This window comes from Emys orbicularis, chromosome 1 (genome assembly GCF_028017835.1).
Source record: "Emys orbicularis isolate rEmyOrb1 chromosome 1, rEmyOrb1.hap1, whole genome shotgun sequence".
Lineage (NCBI taxonomy): Eukaryota > Metazoa > Chordata > Testudines > Emydidae > Emys > Emys orbicularis.
Genome location: NC_088683.1, coordinates 1,299,617 through 1,318,682, shown reverse-complemented (window position 1 = coordinate 1,318,682; position 19,066 = coordinate 1,299,617). Strand labels below are relative to the sequence as shown.

The window sequence follows — 19,066 nt, the reverse complement described above, 5'->3', positions numbered from 1 at the left end:
GTATCAGCCCCCCGCGGCCTGGCAAACTGGGGCCAGCTCAGGCTGTTCCGAGCCCTGCTTGCAGCGGGCTCCTTCCCCAGCCAGGATCCCCCCTGCCCGGAGGGAGGGAGTGGGGGCCAAGCCCCCCCCCCATGATGGAGCCCAGCCCCCCAGCCCCACACCCTGGTCCTGAGCCGGGCGCACAGCCCTGGGGACCCCAGCGGGCCCTGGCTGGCCGGGCTCCTTCCCCCATCGCTGCCGGGGTAATTCCCTGCCCAGCTGCCCCCCCAGGGGCCGGGCTGCAGGGCCCCGCTCAGCCCCTTCCCCCGGGGCTGGGCTGAGACCCGCCAGCTCCGCCCTGCGGCAGCACCGGCCGGACAGCGCCCGGCTGATCAGCACCCGGCTGCGGACAGCTCCCGCCGCGGGCCCTGCGCACGGGCCGGGGCGGCCAGGAGGGGACCCCGGGCGCTGCAGCCGGCCCGGTCCCTGGCTCCGGGCTCGGCCCGCGGGCTCCGCCTTCAGCAGCTGCCCGGCCCGGCCGGCGGGGGATGGACGCGGCAAAGCGCCCGGGACGGGGTCTGCAGTAAGGGGAGCGCAGCCTCCACCCCCCCCCCCCGTACAGCGCCCTGCCCCGCCCCACCAGCTCCCCCCCGTATAGCGCCCTGCCCCTCAGCTCCCCCCATACAGCTCCCTGCCCCTCCCCGTACAACTCCCCGGCCCCCCAGCTCCCCGCCCCCCCGTACAGCTCCCCGGCCCCCCCCGTACAACTCCCCGGCCCCCCAGCTCCCCGCCCCCCCCATACAGCTCCCCGCCCCCCAGCTCCCCTCATACAGCTCCCCGCCCCCCCCCGTACAACTCCCCGGCCCCCCAGCTCCCCGCCCCCCCATACAGCTCCCCGCCCCCCAGCTCCCCTCATACAGCTCCCCGGGCCCCCCCGTACAACTCCCCGGCCCCCCAGCTCCCCGCCCCCCCATACAGCTCCCTGCCCCCCGGTACAGCTCCCCGCCCCCCAGCTCCCTGCCCACCAGTACAGCTCCCCCCACCCCCTCGATACAGCCCCCCGGTCCGCTCTGCCCCCATTCACGCCCCCGTACAGCTCCCCGCCCCCCCGTACAGCCCTGCCCCCCGCTCCCCGCCCCGCGTGGCCCAGCCCTGCCCGGCTCGCTCCCCCCCGCGCCAGGCTCGCTCCGCAGTCGGGCTCGGCGCTGGAGAAGATGGCGGACCGGGCGGAGATGTTCTCCCTCGCCACCTTCCACGCGCTGTCCCCGCCGGCCTGCAGGTAAGAGGGGCCCGGACCCCCGCCCGCGCCCCCTCCCCAGCCCGGCTCGCCGGGCCCCGCCACCTCCGCATCCACCCGGGCCCGCGCCCTGCCCGCCGGACACCGCCCGGAGCCCCCAGCCGGGCCGGCACGGGGGGGGCTGGGTCTCTCTCTGCCCCCCCAAGTTCTCCCCTCCCCCGCCGGGCTGGGTTTTTCTCTGCCCCCCCCCCAACTTCTCCCCCCCCCCCCGGCCTTTCCCTGCCCCCCTGCCCCCCGGGCTGGGTCTTTCCCTTACTCCTCCAGTCCCGTCCCCCCCCCCACTGGGCTAGGTCTCTCCCTGCCCCCCCAACTCCCTCCCCCGCCGGGCCTTTCCCTGCCCCCCCCCCCCCCCCGGCGGGGGCACACTGGCCCAGGCAGCTGCTGCAATGCTCCGGCACGGCCAGGCCTGACCCAGCTCCCGGGCAGGGCCACAGGGCTGGTGTCCCAGGCCTGCCCCAAGGGGACTGGGTGGAGGGCTTGGGACAGCCCTGACCATGGACTGAGCTGGGCAGCTCCCCCCAGGTCTGCCCTGCCCAGCCAGCTCCCCTGGGCCTGGGGACAAGGAGGGGGAAGTGTCCAGGGGTTCAGGCTTCCCAGGGACACCGAGGAGAGGCCAGGTCAGAGCCTACCCCATGCCCAGCTAGAGGCCTCTGCCTCCCAAAGCACAAGCCGTCGTGCTGCATGGACCTGTCCCAAAGCCAGCGCGGGCCCCAGCTCTCAGCACTCAGCACTGAGCACTAAGCCCAGGGCCTGCACCTCATGGGCTTGATGGTTGGTTTCTTTGTCCCCAGTTCCCCTGCCCCATGGCAGGAGCTGGGTCCAGCCCCACAGGGGCCATGAGCTGGTGTGTGTATGGGGGAGCTGCCCCCAAAGGTAGTGAGCTTGTGGGGTGGGGGCTTCACAGCCTCTGGGCCTCACTCTCTGTCCCATTTTCTTTTGGCCCCCAGGACCCATCCTGTTCCCCAGGACTGAGACCTCTTCTAGTGGCTGGTTCCCTGGGGGCACAGGGGGGGAGAGGGGGTGTCGGTCCCCACTGATGTTATCAGAAAATGGTGTGTTTGGGGAGTGGATCCTAAACCAGGGGGCAGGGCAGCATCCAAGGCACAGCCCCCACTTCTGAGAGCCGAGCTGCAGGCCCCGTGGTGTGACAGAGGGCAGAGACGGAGAGCCCCTGTCCTCTGCTGGCGTGGGGCTGATCCCACCCCTCCTCTCATGGAAGCTCGGAAACTAGAGACCAAAAGCCCCGTTGCATCCCACCTCGTCCATCCTGTGCACCAGGGCTGGAACCCACCCCAAGGACCCATTCCCAAGGGCTCTGAATGCCCCAGTGTTGTGACCCCCGGGGGGAGCAATTCCCGGCCGGATGCACCCCCTGTCAGGGAGCGACGGGCCCTGGCTCTTCCCCCTGGGGGCGATTCCCGACCAGATCCACCCCCCTGTTGGGGAGCGACGGGCCCGGCCCTTCCCCCGGGGATGATTCCCGACCGGATCCACCCCCCATCAAGGGAGCGACGGGCCCGGCCCTTCCCTGGCGCGATTCCCCAGTCCCGTCGGATACTCTGCCAGGAAGTCGTCCTGCTGCTCAGCCTGTCCTTGCCCTAGTTACACCCCTCGTGTCCCGCTCTGTGTCCTTGGGATTTACGCCCTCCAGAGATTTGCAGGCTTTGAGCACGTCCCCTCCCCCGCCCCCGTTGAGCCCAACTCGACAGATTTAGCCGGTTTAATCTTCCCCGGGAAGTCGATCCCTTGCTCTCCTCTGGTCTGGCTCCCGTTTGTTTATTGTTACTCCTGGCGTTTCCCAGGGGCCCATCCCCACAGGCCCGCAGCTCCCGTTGCAGAGATCAACATGGCCCCAGACTCCTCGGGCTGGAGCCGCGTTCTGCTTCCACGTGGGCGGGTGCGTTACCCAGCCAGGGACCCGATCCTGGCACCGGCAGGCCGGGGAGCGTCCAAGCCTCCAACAGGGGGAGCTGCTGGGCCTGCGTCTGCTCCCTCGCGCTCCAGGGTGAAGCAGGAAGCCGGGGAAAGGGGGGGCATCTGGGCAGGGGAGATCAGGGTCAGGCCCACTGCAGTCCCTTGAGCAGGGAGGTGCCCAGGGTTGTCCCTGAGCTCCCAGGGCTCGCTGGCACGTGGCAGGGTGGCCCTGTGCCCGCCGGAGAGAAGTCAGAGATCCCCGGACAGGAGCGAAAAGGCTGCCGTCGAGCGGGGCTCTGTGGCTGTACCATGTGGCACTCGGTCGCAGGCTGGATGCTGGTGGGGTCCCCCCCTAGGCCATGTGTAAAGATGAGCAGGTGCAAACATGGGGATTGCCCAAGTGCCGCGTCGCCCAGTCTCTGCAAGCGGCAGAGCAAACAATGGCTGGGCTTTGCCTCGGCCTGGCACTCATGGACACCAGAGAGATGCTAGTTTTTCTGCTGTAGAAATCCAGGTCCCACTCAGCAGGCTGACTGGAGAGCCAATGGGACAGGGCCACCTGCAAGCCAAGGGGCGGGAACGGGGCGCTGGGAGGAGAGGGGAGTTGTGCTCTGGGCTTGGGGCTTGTTGAACTCCATTGGCTGGTTAACATGGGGGAGAAAGGAAGCCTTGGTACACAGTTAGGATCGTGGCTTCTTTGCCGAAGGTGCTGAGTGCCCGCCCCCCCCCACCCCCGAGAGCCCTAGGCAGGCCCAGGCCTGCGCACCAGTACTGTGGAGGTAACAGACAAGCAGGAGCTACACACTGGTCAGCACAACCCCTCCCAGGCCCCCGTCTCCGTTGGGAAGGGCACAAGCCTTTGCAGGGCTGGCCGGTTCACGGGGCTGCCCAGATTTCCCTCTCTGGGCTGACACTGCTCTTGCTTCTCCCTACAGCCTGGCGCTTGTGTGGTGCAGCTGCTAGGCGGCGAATCAGGAGGCCTGGTTCGCGTCCCAGCGCTGCCATTTCCTTGTGACCGTGCGGGAGTCTCTTCCCCTCCCTGTGAGATGAGACTGAGGCAGGGACTGTAGGGCCTGCTCTGTGTTACTCTGCTGGGGCTGGGCTCTGGCTTCGGAGCAAGCCCCTCGAGAACTCGGAGCGGGGCAGAGCTGTGAAGTTCTGAGCAGCTCCATGCGGGACGGGTGCGTTCAAAGGGCCCTCGGACTGCGACGTGGCCAGGGCTTTTCCTTGGTTACTAACCAAGGCTGCCCCCAGGTGGGAAGCGGGTGGCAGGCAGGTCCCTTGACGTACCAGGGGCTGTAGACCAGACATGGAGCCTTCAGCAGGGTTTGTCCTTCTGGGTGCTCCACTTCAGGGGCTCGTGCACCTCTCCAGCCCTCACTGGGAGATTTCTAGCTAGCAGTGTCCGTTCGGCCCATGCGTGCGCCCAGTGCCTTCCTCTGGCAGACACCAAGGCTGTGTCGGGGTGTGCGGGCGAACCACCCTCGGTTCCTTCTTGACTGCCTTGGCCCGAGACGGAGCAGCAGCGGGTCCTCGTAGAGCGTACTCGGCCTTTTCTCCTTCTTCAGTTAGTTTGTGGCTGTAGGTGACTGTTTCGTGATTAGTAATAGTTAGCTAAGGTGAGCGTATGGCGTCTTCCCTCTCCTTTCCCCCGGGATACCTGTCCCCTCCTGGTGGGGGTGCCTGGTTTGCCAGGCTTCTAACGCTGCCTCTCTGGCTGGGGTGCTGTATTGGTAAGCGGCAGTCCATTGCCGAGGGGAGTCCCCCGTCTCCCAGAAGTGCTACTTCTCCTTGGCTCTTTAGTCCAGGGCTCGGAAGGACAGCGGGATGAAGCTCAGACTGTTGGCCATTGGATATTCCCTGCAGCCACTCTCTGGGCCAGGTCCCCGCCCGCCCCCCATACATCTGTCCTTGGCCAGACCCAGCACCCCATCAACCTCAGGGCGTGCTTTTCCTGCGAAAGGGAAGCCAAAAAGAGGAGCGTGAACTCTAACTCTAAGGAGCCAACTTCAAAAGAGAGCCGTTGCCGAGGGTACGGCTGAGGCCAAGGACTCTCCCTCTGGCACCAGCAGGCCCGCCAAGCCCTGGAGCTCCAAGGATTGGGTGCCTGCACCAGTAAGGAGAGAAAGAAACAGGTCCCATCGAGCTCGTCCCTGCCATCGGCACCGAAGCACTCCCCTCAGCAGCTGGTGCCATCGTGTGCCTTGTCCCAGCCATCGGCACCGACCAACGCAGCTCAGCCGGGGGGACACTGCACGCATGGGTGCCTGACATCTACAGCGCCTGCAGTACACCCATCGTCACCGGTATCGTCAGCTCCAGCACATGAGGCAGGCTCCCATTTCTGTCACCGGATGCGGAAGTTATGGTTCCACCACCTTCCATGGCCGATGACTTCAGACGGTTTCAGGCCCTCACTAGAAGGGTAGCTATCGCCCTGCAGATCGCTCGGCGGAGGTCAAAGATCTGCCGATATTTTCCAGTTGGCACCACCCTCCAGTGTGGCACTATCTGGTAATGAGGCTTCCCTGGATCTGGCTCGGTCGGCAGGGCAGACACCGGCCACTATTGCACTGACATGTCAAAGGGCGGCTATGAAGCACTCCTTGCCCCTGAAGGATTCCACTTGTTATTTTCCGACCCCCCCTCAGCCCGCCCAGTGGTGGATGCGGTGAATGAATGGAGCAAGCAGCACTGTTTGAGAACTCCCCCCATGACAAGAACCAAAGCGACTGGATTTCTTTGGAGGAAAGTCTTGCTCGTCTGCAGCCCTGCAGTTCCGGATCATGGGCTGTCAGACGGTCCATGGCCAAATACAACTTTACTCATTACAACAAGCTCACGGCCTTTGTTGAACAGCTGCCACAAGACTGCCAGGAGCAACTCCAGTCCGTAGTTGTGGAGGGCCAACTATTGGCCAGAACAGCTCTCCAGGAGCCCCTAGATGCCGCGGACACTGCTGCTAGATCCATCTCGCCAGCGGTAGTTGTGTGCGGGGCACCGTGGTTCCAATTTCCGGGGTCGGAGAGATGTTCAGAGCACTGTGGAGCACCTCCCCTTTGAAGGTCATACTCTTTTTCGGAGACCGGAAATGACTCCCGGCACATGCTGAAGGACTCCAGGGCTGCCCTACATCCCTGGGGCATATACGCAACTATGAGCAGGAAACTGCCCAGAGATCACGGCCTGCTCAGTGCATGGGGTACCACTGGCCCATGGAACCCCCCAGAAAGAGAGACAGATCTCTGAGGAAGAGGGCCGCCCAACTGCCCTCCACCACCACCCAAGTGTCCTCTAATCAGCAGTCGCTCCCTTCCCCTCACAGGGCCAGAGGGTTCTACTCAAAATACCTCTAGCGCCAAAGATGGACAGATGTTGGGACTGATCGTGGGTCTAAGACAGCTGAACAAGTTCATCATGCCTCAGAAGTTCAGCATGGCAACTCTGGCAACTATAAATTCCGTCACTAGAGGAAGGGGATTGGTTTGGGCCTACTTCAGGATAACTATTCACCTATCGCACAAGAAATACCTATAATTCACCATAGGCCAAGATCATTGCCAGAACCGAGTGCTCCCCTTCGGCCTATCCTCGGCCCCAAGAGGGTTTTTGAAGATCCCAGCAGTAGTGGCAGCTTACCTTTGGCAGGAAGCGATTCTTGTCTTCCCGTACCTCGACAACCGGCTACTCAAAGGCTGCTCTTTCGCTGCAGTGTTATTGTCTAAGAACGTAAGAACGGCCGTACTGGGTCAGACCAAAGGTCCATCCAGCCCAGTATCTGTCTGCCGACAGTGGCCAATGCCAGGTGTCCCAGAGGGAGTGAACCTAACAGGTAATGATCAAGTGATCTCTCTCCTGCCATCCATCTCCACCCTCTGACAAACAGAGGCTAGGGACACCATTCCTTACCCATCCTGGCTAATAGCCATTAACAGACTTAACCTCCATGAATTTATCCAGTTCTCTTTTAAACACTGTTATAGTCCTAGCCTTCACAACCTCCTCTGGCAAGGAGTTCCACAGGTTGACTGTGCGCTGTGTGAAGAAGAACTTCCTTTGATTTGTTTTAAACCTGCTGCCCATTAATTTTATTTGGTGGCCCCTAGTTCTTATATTATGGGAACAAGTAAATAACTTTTCCTTATTCACTTCCTCCACACCACTCATGATTTTATATACCTCTATCATATCCCCCCTTAGTCTCCTCTTTTCCAAGCTGAAGAATCCTAGCCTCTTTAATCTCTCCTCATATGGGACCCGTTCCAAACCCCTAATCATTTTAGTTTCCCTCCTCTGAACCTTTTCTAATGCCACTATATCTTTTTTGAGATGAGGAGACCACATCTGTATGCAGTATTCAAGATGTGGGCGTACCATGGATTTATATAAGGGCAATAAGATATTATCTGTCTTATTCTCTATCCCTTTTTTAATGATTTCTAACATCCTGTTTGCTTTTTTGACTGCCGCTGCACACTACATGGACGTGTTCTCTTCAGAGAACTGTCCACAATGACTCCAAGATCTCTTTCCTGATTAGTTGTAGCTAAATTAGCCCCCATCATATTGTGTGTATAGTTGGGGTTATTTTTTCCAATGTGCATTACTTTACATTTATCCACATTAAATTTCATTTGCCATTTTGTTGCCCAATCACTTAGTTTTGTGAGATCTGTTTGAAGTTCTTCACAGTCCGCTTTGGTCTTAACTAACTTGAGCAGTTTAGTATCATCTGCAAATTTGCCATTTCACTGTTTACCCCTTTCTCCAGATCATTTATGACTAAGTTGAATAGGATTGGTCCTAGGACTGACCCTTGGGGAACACCACTAGTTACCACCCCTCTCCATTCTGAAAATTTACCATTTATTCCTACCCTTTGTTCCCTGTCTTTTAACCTGTTCTCAATCCTTGTCTACACGCACAAGGCCCTTGCTCTCTTCCAAGAGTTGGACCTACAGTTGAATGCAAACAAATACCAGCAGAAGTGGAAGAGATTCGTCCATTGGTACGGTCGTCACTACCTCCAGCTGGAATCGGTTCTCCTTTCCCTCATCCTAGATTACCTGCTGGATCTGACGGCATCCGGGTTATCCATCGGTTTGGTCAGGATACACCTGGCTGCCATCTCAGCCTTTCATCCCCTTGTAGGATTCTCCATTTTTGCTCACCTGGTATCATCCAGATTTATTAAGGGTTTGGGTAACCACTTCCCCCACATTAAACATCCCATCCTATCTTGGGACCTCAACCTGGTTCTCAACTACCTTGCGAGACCTCCATTTGAACCAATGGCGACCTGCTCCCTACTTTATTTATCTGTGAAGACGGCCTTCTTAGTTCCCATCATGTTGGCTCGTGGGGCCATGGAGACTGGAGCCTTGATGGCAGATGCCCCTTTTCCATGTTTTGTAATGAAAAGGTCTCTCTACATCCGCATCCTAGGTTCCTCCCAAAGCTTACGTCAGATTTTCATCTTCATCCATCCATCCATCTACCAGTACTTTTCCCAAAACCTCACAGTTCTCAGCAGGAATCCTAGTTCCATATCCTAGACGTTAGAAGGGCCTTGGCCCTCTACCTGGGTAGGACTAAGCCGTTTAGGAGATCGCCTGGGCTCTTCATCTCCTTCACAGACAGGTATAAGGGGGTTCCTATTTCTGTTCGCAGGCTTTAGAAATGGATAGCGGGTTGTATCTCTACCTGCTCTGAGTCTGCTGGTGAGAGCGCATTCGGCCAGAGCACAGGCAGTGTCCACTGCGCTTTTGAAGAATGTCCCAGTATCTGAGGTATATAGACCTGCCCCTTGGAGCTGAGTCCGCACGTTTTTGAAGCGTTACACCCTGCTCCATGCCCTCGGCTCTGCAGTACTGTCTTCAGTTCTGGGCCCTGTTCTGACGCTCCCTCCTCCCTCTGGGGGTACTGCCCGGGAGCCGCCCGGAGTGGAGCCCCAGCGGGAGCCTACTCGAAGGAGAAGGAAGCGTTACTCACCCTGTGCAGTAACTGGAGTTCGTCGGGATGTGTGCCCGTGTGGGTGCGCCACGACCCATCCTCCTTCCTCTCTGCTTCCGTTGTTCCCTAAGGCACCGAGGGCGGTTCGCCCACACACCCTTATACAGCCTCGGTTCTGCCACGAGGAGGCACTGGGCGCTTGCGGGGGCCGAATGGGCGCTGCTAGCTCGAAATCTCCGCCGAGGGCTCGCGAGGCGCAGGCACCTGGAGTGGCACACCCGTAGGGCCCGGCGTCCCAGAGAACCACGGTTACCGCACCAGGGGAGAAACATGCCCTCTCCACTTGCCGAGAGGGCAGCTTGTCCCCCGCACGCTGGGGTCACAGCCAGGGTTCAGCGAGGCCGGGCCTGTCCTGCTCAGGCAATAGTTGGGCTGAGCGGCTCCTCCTGCACTGAGACTGACCTCTGAGCTGTGGCCTTGGCACTGGGAGAGCCGTGACTGGCCGTTGCTGGGAGACCAGCCCCCTGGCTTTGCTGAGCCCTGGGTGGGGTGCCCACGGCATGCACTGGTCAGACAGACACGGGGGGCGGGCATGCACCCGCCGGTATCGTTCTCACGGTGTCTGTGGGCCTGGTGGAAGCAGCGAGTCATGCAGAGGGGTTGGGATGGGGGGTGCCTGGGGGCAGCATAAGGACGGTAGGATGGGAGTGGGAGAAGGAAGCGAAGGGGATGCTAGGCTGGTGGGATGGAGGGGGCAGTGCCTTTGGGCACGACCCAGACAAGAGCATGTCTTTTCCGGGTTCTGCTCCAGACTGGGCAGCCGCGGGTGTCTGGGGCAGTGTAGACAGGGCCTCAGAGCCGAGCAGAGCCCTGTCTCCAGGAGGGCTCCCCAAGGGCTGACTGCCCGGCGCAGGTGGGAGGAGCCGCGCTTGGCATTAGGGGAAACGAACATGGGGACTTGGCCCCCAGGCGCCTCTCTTTCTCCATCCTTGCTGGCCAGGGAATCCACCAGCAGAGCAGAGGGAGGGGTTAGATCTCCAGGGGGGTGGGTGTTGTCCTGCAGCGTTCCCCAGGCAAATGGAGACTGGTCCCTGCCCCAAGGCACCGCGGTTCGACTCAGTGCTCTGAGGAGGGAGAGAGATCACGTCCCAGAAGCAGCGCTGCCCCCTGCCCCCCTCCGCTGCAGGAGCCTGCCCCTCCGTGCTCCAGCTGAGCTCGCCTTTAGAGACCGGCCCGGCTGCGTCTTCCCACTCATGAGCAAGTGGTTAGTGCTAGGGGAACTGACTCCGCTCACCACACTCCGCCTCACGCCCAGGCCCCCAGTGAAATCTCACCATGCCAAGTCCCCTCCCGCCCGGGCAGGGATCTGCTTCCCTCCCCCCCGCTGGTGTGTTTGCACAACACGCTGGAGGGGACAGGCCCCAGGGGCTCCCCTCAGAGCCTGCACACGGCTTCACAGCCAAGCCCGACAGAGCCCCCAGGCCAAGCTGCCCTTCCGCGGCCCCTAGGCCGCCCTCCCCCCCATCGCCCCGGGATGTGACCCTGGGGTGGCGTTCTGGGGCTGTAGAGACTCCAGGAAGCAGCCCTTCCCCCCACACCCTATGAAAGAGGAGGAGTCAGCTCCATCCCACTGCCATGGGGCCAGCAGCCTCCCCCCGAGCAGCTCCCGGGCCTCAGCCAGGGGGGAGCGATGATGCTCAACTCCCATTCCGAGGAGACCCTCTCCCGTGCAGAAGGCCCTGTGGGGTGCACTCTGCTGCCTCCTGTATGGGGTGGGGGCTGCTGGCAACATGATCTTCTGACCCTCCCACGCAGCAGCCCCTTCCCCCAAGGCAGCCCCCCCCAATCCTGCTGGGAGGAAAGCAGGCAGGGGTGGGGCTGGAGAGAGCTGGAAAATCTCAGAGTCCATGTGCCAAGGAAAGGGAGCAGCGAGCAGCAGCCGGGCGAGCCCCTGGCAGCGGGATTCCGGCTGCCTCTAAGGCCGAGGGCCTTGGGGGCCTGTGGGATCAGGGGCCTGGCAGGCAGTAGCCGCAGAGAGTGGCTGGCACCTGCTCACCAGCAGAGCCCCCTCGCCCGGAGCACCGCCTCTCTCGTAGCCGGGGCCCGAAGGGGACGGATCCGACTCTTCTCTGGGCTATGGCAGCCTGGGGGAGTTGGGAGCAGCCAGGCCTTGCTCTGGTAACTCCAGGAGGCAGGCAGGCGGCGGAGCATCTCCTGATGCAGGCGGTGGCCAGCCCTCCCTGCCCCCAGTAAGTTCAGCGGTAGCCCCACAGGCCAGAGGAGCGTGCTCTGGAATGGTCCTTCCCACTGCAGGCTGGTGGCTGGCGAGACGGGGAGGGGGCTGGCGGAGCCGTTGCTGGGCTGGGAGAGCCCGACAGGAAGTTTCGTTCACACTGGGAGCACTCAGGTGCTCTCGAGTCAGGCGATAGCACACCAGCGGCTTGACCTAGAAACTTCGCTGGTGGTTTATTGTGGAGAGGCAGCGGCCAGCACGCTCAGCCCGAGAGCTGCTTTCCGCCAGGAGCCCCAGGTGTGTCCCACTCCAGAACCCTCCTCGGGGGTTGCACGTGTGGCTGTGGCGGGCGGGCGATGACTCGCCCACATTTCAGGAGACTCAGAGAAGCCCTTCCTGGGAGCCAGGACTTGGAGAAACCCAGGTGGAGATCACACCCCCGGAAACCACCTGCGAGGCTGAGGGCAGAGCCTAATCCTGGGGCAGGGCAGGGCAGGCGTCTTTGGGAAATTGCTCATCAGTGATTGCCGGGGAGCGCTAAGGGTAGGGGGTCTCCAGCGGGGGCCGGCTGAAGAGCTGTGAATGGCTGAGAGCTCCTGCCCACACAGCCAGCAGCCCTTGGACTCCCCCTCTCCCGTCCCGCTGCAGAGCTGCCTCCCGGCTGCCTTCAGAAGCTCACGAGAGCTGCTGGGGATCTTGGAAGGCCCCTGGGAACTTGATAACCCCCCACATCCGACCCATGGCTCTTGCTGACCTCGTGAGGTCCCCAGCAGGCCGACACTTGGACGGGGAATGAGAATCCAGGTCTGGGGCCTGGGACCCCACTTCCCGCTCCGTCTCCTCCTGGCTCCCTTGGCTTGTCTAGAGACGTTTCAGAATTCTAAATCGTCCCCGGGATTCCCAGACAAGGCTCCGTTAGGCTGAGCCGGCCACAGAGCGACCTGTCAATCACAGGCTCGCCGACTCTTGGCATGGTCCCGTGCGTCTCCTGATACCCAGGGGCCCAGCTTCTGGAATCACGGGATTAGGTAAGAGTCTCCTTTCATTTTAAAAAAAACCCAGTAAGTTTCTGTTCCCATCAGTTAAGGGGAAAAACTAAAGGTTGGAGCCAAGTGCAGAGCCACAGGGCAGAGAAAAACAACCCCACATTTGTTCTTTTTTTAAATCTCCTGGTTTTATGCCAGTTCTGTGACGTGGGGATGTTTGGGGTTGGCCATGCTGCTGTCAGAACGGCCAGCGAAGGCAAGCGGGTGCAGAGGGTCCAACCCCCAGCGTCCTGTGAAGTTCCATCCTGGGCCAGTCGTACGCACCCCAGCAGGGGCCTGAGGGCTCTGCCTGCAGCTCCTTGGAAAAGGGGATCATGGTAAACAGCCAGACTTGTCACAGAAGGGAAAAGTCAGAAACACGTTGATTCAGAAATGTTGAAAAGTTTTTGTTAGGGTTGGCAGTGAGCTCTGCCTGCCTGGGCTGCTGCAGGGGCTCCCGGGAGTCCTCCCTCTGGGCCGCTCATGCTGCCGTTCTCTCGGCCGGCCCGTATCTCCCAGAATGCCTTGTGATCTGCCCCAGGGAGAGACCACAGTGCATCAAGGCAGATGTAGTCTGGCCAGGGAGCAAGAGCAGCCAGGGGGAATGGGAGCATGGAACTACAGCTCCCATGAGGCACTGCAGCAGCCCATGCTGAGGCAGAGATTAATATTGACCCAAAACATTTTGTGCCAACTTTCCTGAGAGAAAGTGACCTTTTCTTGAAGACAGTTTCAATGAAATCCTGTTGTCTGGCAGGAAAATGTTTTGTTCTACATTTTTTGACCAGCTCTGCCTCACTTTTTCTTTTTTCTTTGTAACACTTGTCTGGCACCATTAACATCGTACTGAACTGAGAGAGGCGGGGAAAAGAGCAGGAACTGCAGCATAAACCCCCCTGCAAGACTGTTGCAGTTACAAAAGTGACCCTCCCCCCCAGGGGTGTGTGAAGATGAAATCCAGGGTGCTCAGGTGCTGTACTGGTGAGGGCCAGAGAAGTACCTGAGAGTGATCAGAATTGCAGGGAATTTAAATTAATGGAGATATCCTATCTCTTAGAGCTGGAAGGGACCTTGAAAGGTCATCAAGTCCAGCCCCCTGCCTTCACTAGCAGGACCAAGTACTGATTTTGCCCCAGATCCCTAAGTGGCCCCCTCAAGGATTGAACTCACAACCCTGGGTTTAGCAGGCCAATGCTCAAACCACTGAGCTATCCTTCCCCCCAGTCTGGTCAGGTTAGAGTTAAAATAACCCCAACGCCTAGGAAGTGCAGCAGTGCAGTTCAGGTCACTCCAGCACGGCTCCCGTCTTCGCCCAGGCCTGCCGAGTAGCACGGCTTCTCTTTGGTTTTTCCGAAGGGCTGTGACGTTCGTAAGACTCTGCACTGCTGCGCTCCCGGGGAAGGGGTTCCACGCACACGTTCTGGCCTGGCCCAGCAGGACTGGGCACTAGCAATCTGTTAAATGACTGTCACCCAGTGAGTGGCTTGGAATGGCTGGGGGTCCTGGCTCTCCCCCGTGATCTAGCTCTCCACTGCCTCCCTTTCCTTGGCCGCGGCTTGCCACAGCCACCCTAGGTGTAGGGGAACCGGGTCTGTGGCCATCCCTGCCAGTGCTGGGGTTATTCCGAATTTAACCTTTCCTTCCGTCCCTTCCTTTCTGGCTGGTTTGGGGTAACTGCAGTCTTCTCGGGAGCTCTCTAACCTCTCGGGGGACGTCTGCACTGCAAAAAAGACCTGCTGGCAGCGAGGCTCGGAGCCCAGGGCTAAACCAGCAGCATCGACGTTCCCGCCCAGGCCCTGAACCGGTGAGGGTCTGAGAGCCCACGCTCCAGCCTGAGCCGGAACAGCTACACTGCTAGTTTTAGCCCCCCAAGTGCAAGCCCCAGTCAGCTGACCCGGGCTCTGAGACTTGCTGCTGTGGGCTGTTCTTGTAGTGTAGACGTGCCTTCAGTTACTGAAACCGTTCCCTTCGCTCCAGTTTAACAAGACTCTTCTCTCAGGAACCTTCAGATGGTCTGGCCTGGCCCTTCGTGGCCATTGGTATCCCATGAGCTTATGGGAGAATGAGGCCTAATGGCTCTGTGGGCTTCAGGACACACCAATGGACCCTCTGTGACCACACACTCCCCAGAGTGCCAAGGTTCATGGTTTGGCCGGGAGTTAGCGCTGCTTGGGGTGTTTTCTGGCAGCCCCAGCTCCTGGAGTCCCGGGATCCCATGAGAATCTCGGCTTCCGTTAGAAAGAACAGCCCGTTTCCAGCCCTCGTGGCCGAGGCGAGAAGCCTGAACATGTGACTTGAGTGACCCCCAAGGGGCAGAAGGCAAATGAAAAATCTCCTGATTCCTGCTCCCCTTTGGTGATGCCCCGTGCGTGGGGCTGGCGACGCGGCGTCCCTGCAGGGCCTAGTGCAGCCGCAGCGGGAACGGGCACAGGGTTTGCGAGTGGCTGGGACTCCTCTCGGCATGCAGCTGCCCTGGCAGCGCGAAGCCTCCTCCCATTGGAACCGGTGAGGCAAGGCAGAGCAGCCCTACGTCCCTGTCCGGCAGCGCCAGGAGCCACCAGCTCCTGAGGTTCCTGGCACCTTGCGCTTGTCTTCTCTGCCATACGGGGCGTGGACCCAGCCCGGGAGGGTCAGGACAGTGCTTTGTCTCCAGCTAGACCAGGGAGAAGGGCTCATGTCTGGCTCATGCTGCATCGCAGGGTCTCTGACCCCGGGCCTCTCATTCCCCAGAGAGGCGGTTTCCTTTCCTGCTGCCAAGGGCTGGTGAGAGGATCACCCCATTTAGTGCAAACTCAACCGTTCCCCAGAGCCCTTTGCTGAGCCACTTAGTGGCAGGAACAGAGGTGGGGGGAGACTCCTTGAACTTTATTCTCGGTGTAGCTGAGTGAATAGTTCCCAGCAGATAACAGAGGTGGCCTCCCCGCTGCTTGGGAATATCCATGTACCACTTTGCAGGCCGGAAAGCCACTCGGTGCTTCCAGAGCCATGTGACGGGAGGGGGGCATGCAGCAGGGACAGGGCCTGCCCCCTGGGAGCTTGTACTGTGCAAATCCAGCCAGGGAAGGTCACACGAAGGGACGGGAGGGGGGCATGCAGCAGGACAAGGCCCAGGGAGGCACTGCAGGGAAGAGGGGAGAGGGCAGGAGGGAGTTTCTAGGGCAGGTCATGGTTGGAGTCCGGAGAGGGGGTGGCCTGGCCAGCAAGGAGGCAGCTGCCAGTGAGAGGAGCAAGCCGAGGGTCGCTCGTGGCCGGTCCACTGCTGGAGGCAGGTCAGAGACCAGGGCTTTGCCGAGAGCCATGGTCAGGAGCAGGTCACAGCCGCCACCCGTTTATTCCCCACTCCACGTGCTTGGCCAGTTTTGTTTGGCACGCAGGGAGAATCCGGGGTCAGGGCTGGCTGCAGAGCCGTGCTCATGCTCCTGTTTCTGTGCCCTGCCTGGGTGGGGGCACAGGCACGTGCAGTGTGAGTTTAAAGTTGAGTTTCCATGACAACTCACACGTGGGAATTTGCTTTTCACAGATATTCGTGCCACGTCCCAAACTGGATGGCTCCATTCTGCCTCCCTCCATCCCCCCTGCTGCCTCAGTCAGATACAAGAGTCTTTTGCACTTCCGGGTCGAAATGCCTGTGCACTGTTGCTGTTCAGCAGCTTCCACGTTGCTCCCCAGAGGTGGCTGCATGGCAGCGGTGGGTGAAGTGCAGTTTGTCGGACACAATGGCTTCGCTAATGAGAAGCAACATCCTGACTCTGGGTTCCGCTGCGCTGGACCTCACCCCCCCATACCTGGGCACAAAGCCCGATTAGCCAGCCCCAGGCACATTCACTTTGCTTTGGAGTCCACAGAATCAGGGCTGCTCAATCCAGGCTGGTCTATTGGCCGTGTCCTGCTGCTGCCCTTCGGTTGCTGCAGTTCACGGTGACACGGTTATTTATTATTGGCACACGGGGGAGCCGCAGCCCTGGACCAGAACCTCCCGTGCCAGGCGCTGGACAGACAGAACAAAAGGCCGCCCCTGCCCAGGAACCGGCAATCGAAGTGTCAGACGAGAGCCAGGCTGTCAGGGAAGCACAAGGAAGCAGAGAGGACTGGTCAGCGGCGTAGGCCGGGCTCTGGAGCGTTTTGTAGGCAGCAGGGCAAAGGAGGGATTTGAAGGCGCAGCAGGAGGTTGGGCAGCTGTTTGCGGGGAGCGCCCCTTCAGAACCCCCTGCTCTTGGAGAGGGGGGCTCCAGGGAGAAAGCCCCACTCCTGGGATGTGAAAGAAGCTGCTGGTCTGACTCCCGCAGAGCTCCCGCCTCAGCCAAGTGCACTCGCTGCAGGCGTAACTAACCCAAGCCTGAGGGCCCAGAGCTCAGGAAGTTTGGGCGGGGGGAGAAATGCGAAAAGGAAACTCTTTTCTAGTGATGACAGAGCAAAATCCCTGTGGCATCTCTGAGCCCCCAGGAACTTCCCCCTAGTGCCCCCCAAGCAAATGCCCTGGGGCCGGAGTGCCAGCCCTGAAGGGAGGGGGTCTCTCTGCCTTGGCTCTGGCTGAGAAAGTTAGAAGGGATTAAAAATAAGACTTCAAATGGAACCCCACCGGGGACGCCAGCGTGCGTCTCTGACTCCTTCCCTCTGCCCCACCCAGGGGCACGTCCCACACTGCAGACAGGGGCCTTCCTCTTACCCGTCCCGCTGGTGTGTGTGTGCTGGCAGCACCCAGAGACCCTGGCAGGTTCGGGCCCCATTGTGCTGGGTCCTGGGCAGGTGCAGACGGAGCCAGTCCCTGCCCACGAGAGCTCGGCCCTAGGAGACCCAGCGTGGGAGCGCCAGGGGGCAGCGAGAGGAAGACGAGGGCTCACACATTTGTTCGTGTGCAGGCTGGAGGTGCCAGCGTTGGGGTTGAACAGGGGCCGTGGCTGGGAGACAGGACCCTGACCAGGCCCGGCCCTGCCGTCCGCGCTCAGGCTGGCTCCCGTGGGGGTCCCAGCCGAGCTGGCATGTGTGAGGAGGTGGGTGATGGCTCTGTGAACCAATGGGCGGGAGAGGGGGACTCCACGTGCAAGGGGCAGCATGTGCAAACGGGCTTGTTCCTGGCCTCAGTGTCGGCTCTCCTCTCCAGCACCTCCTTCCACCCCAAAGGGGTTGGGACTTTGCCCCCTGCCTGCCCTTCCCCAGCCCAGAGGCCCCCAGTCTCCAGTCCTGCCTCCCTGCGTGGACACAGGGCGGAGTAGGGGATGGCTGTGTGGGGGTGGCCCAGGAGACCTGATCTTTGCTTGCTCTCCCTTTGCCCCAGGCCCCCGCAGGACATCAGCCTGGAGGAGTTTGATGACGAGGACCTGTCGGAAATCACGGATGACTGTGGCATTGGACTGAACTATGACTCGGACCATTATGAGAAGGTGAGGGGGGGAAGGCGGGGCTAAGACAGGCAGAGACCCTGGTGCCCGCGCGTGCCAACAGGGTGATGTGCTGCCACCCAGAAATGGGAGCCCAGTGCAGGCTGAGCACAACTGAGCTCCTGCTCCCAACCAGCGATGCCCCCGCCTCCCCCAGGTAAATCCCAATGGGGAAAGTTCAGATGGCAGAAGTGAAATGCCTTGTTACCCCAGACCTCTGCCCTGCGCCCTGCTCCGGGCTCCCCAAGCGTGTGTGTGCCAGCACATGCACACACGCACATACACACGCGCACGTGCGCACACGCACGCGCACACACTTCGTCTGATGCCCCTCAATCCCAAGCAGCAGCACCCCAGCCTCTTTCCATCCTGGGTTGGAACCAGATTGCTGGTTTTTCAGAGATCTGCTGTCAGAGTGACTGTGGGGCAGGTCCCGGATACAGGCCACAATGGTCCCTGCTGACCTTGACATCCATGACTCCTCAATCCCAGCCTGCAGCACCTCCCATTCCTCCAGGTCTGCCAGCCCCTCACCCCAGCAAAATCTGACGGATGGCCCTGGGGGGTGTTAGCGTCTAATGATGCAGCCTCTGGCCAGGGGCGGCTCTAGCTTTTTTGCCGCCCCAAGCACGGCAGGCAGGTGGCTTTCGGCGGCATGCCCGCGGGAGGTCCCCGGTCCCGCGGATTCGGCGGCGTGCCTGCGGGAGGTCCCCGGTCCCGCGGATTCGGCGGCATGCCTGCGGGAGGTCCCCGGTCCCGCGGATTCAGCGGCATGCCCGTGGGAGGTCCCCGGTCCCGTGGATTCGGCGGCGTGCCTGTGGGAGGTCCCCGGTCCCGCGGATTCGGCGGCATGCCTGCGGGAGGTCCGCCGGTCCCGCAGCTTCGGCGTACCTGCCACCGAACTGCCGCTGAATCCGCGGGACCGGCGGACCTCCCGCAGGCATGCCGCCGAAGGCTGCCTGACTGCTGCCCTCGCAGGGGCCAGCACACCGCCCCCCGTGGCTTGCCGCCCCAGGCACACACTTGGAGCACTGGTGCCTGGCGCTGCCACTGCCTCTGGCGAGACCCAACTGAGAGTATCAGTTCAGGACAAATTGCTTAGAGCAGGACAATCACAGCCCAAGGATGGGTTCCTTTACTATTACGGCAAACCAAACCAGCCAAACAGAGAGGACTTTGAAGTGCGAGAGCTCTCCCAGCGCTGCAGGTACTCCACCTCCACGAGGGGATTAGCTTACAGCGCTGGGAGCTCGGCTCCCGGCACTGTTTACACTGGCGCTTTACAGCA

The 19,066-nt window shown here is 61.0% G+C and overlaps 1 protein-coding gene across 1 annotated transcript in view; it reads left to right on the top strand.

The window, feature by feature from the left end:
* Nucleotides 1–1,193: 1,193 nt before the first annotated feature.
* Nucleotides 1,194–19,066, top strand: part of MAPK8IP2 (mitogen-activated protein kinase 8 interacting protein 2) — a 60,077-nt gene continuing 42,204 nt past the window's right edge. Inside the window, exons 1-2 of the mRNA XM_065423238.1 lie at nucleotides 1,194–1,258; nucleotides 17,676–17,781. Coding sequence (XP_065279310.1) covers nucleotides 1,194–1,258; nucleotides 17,676–17,781 — 171 coding nt within the window. The remainder of the gene's footprint in view (nucleotides 1,259–17,675; nucleotides 17,782–19,066) is intronic.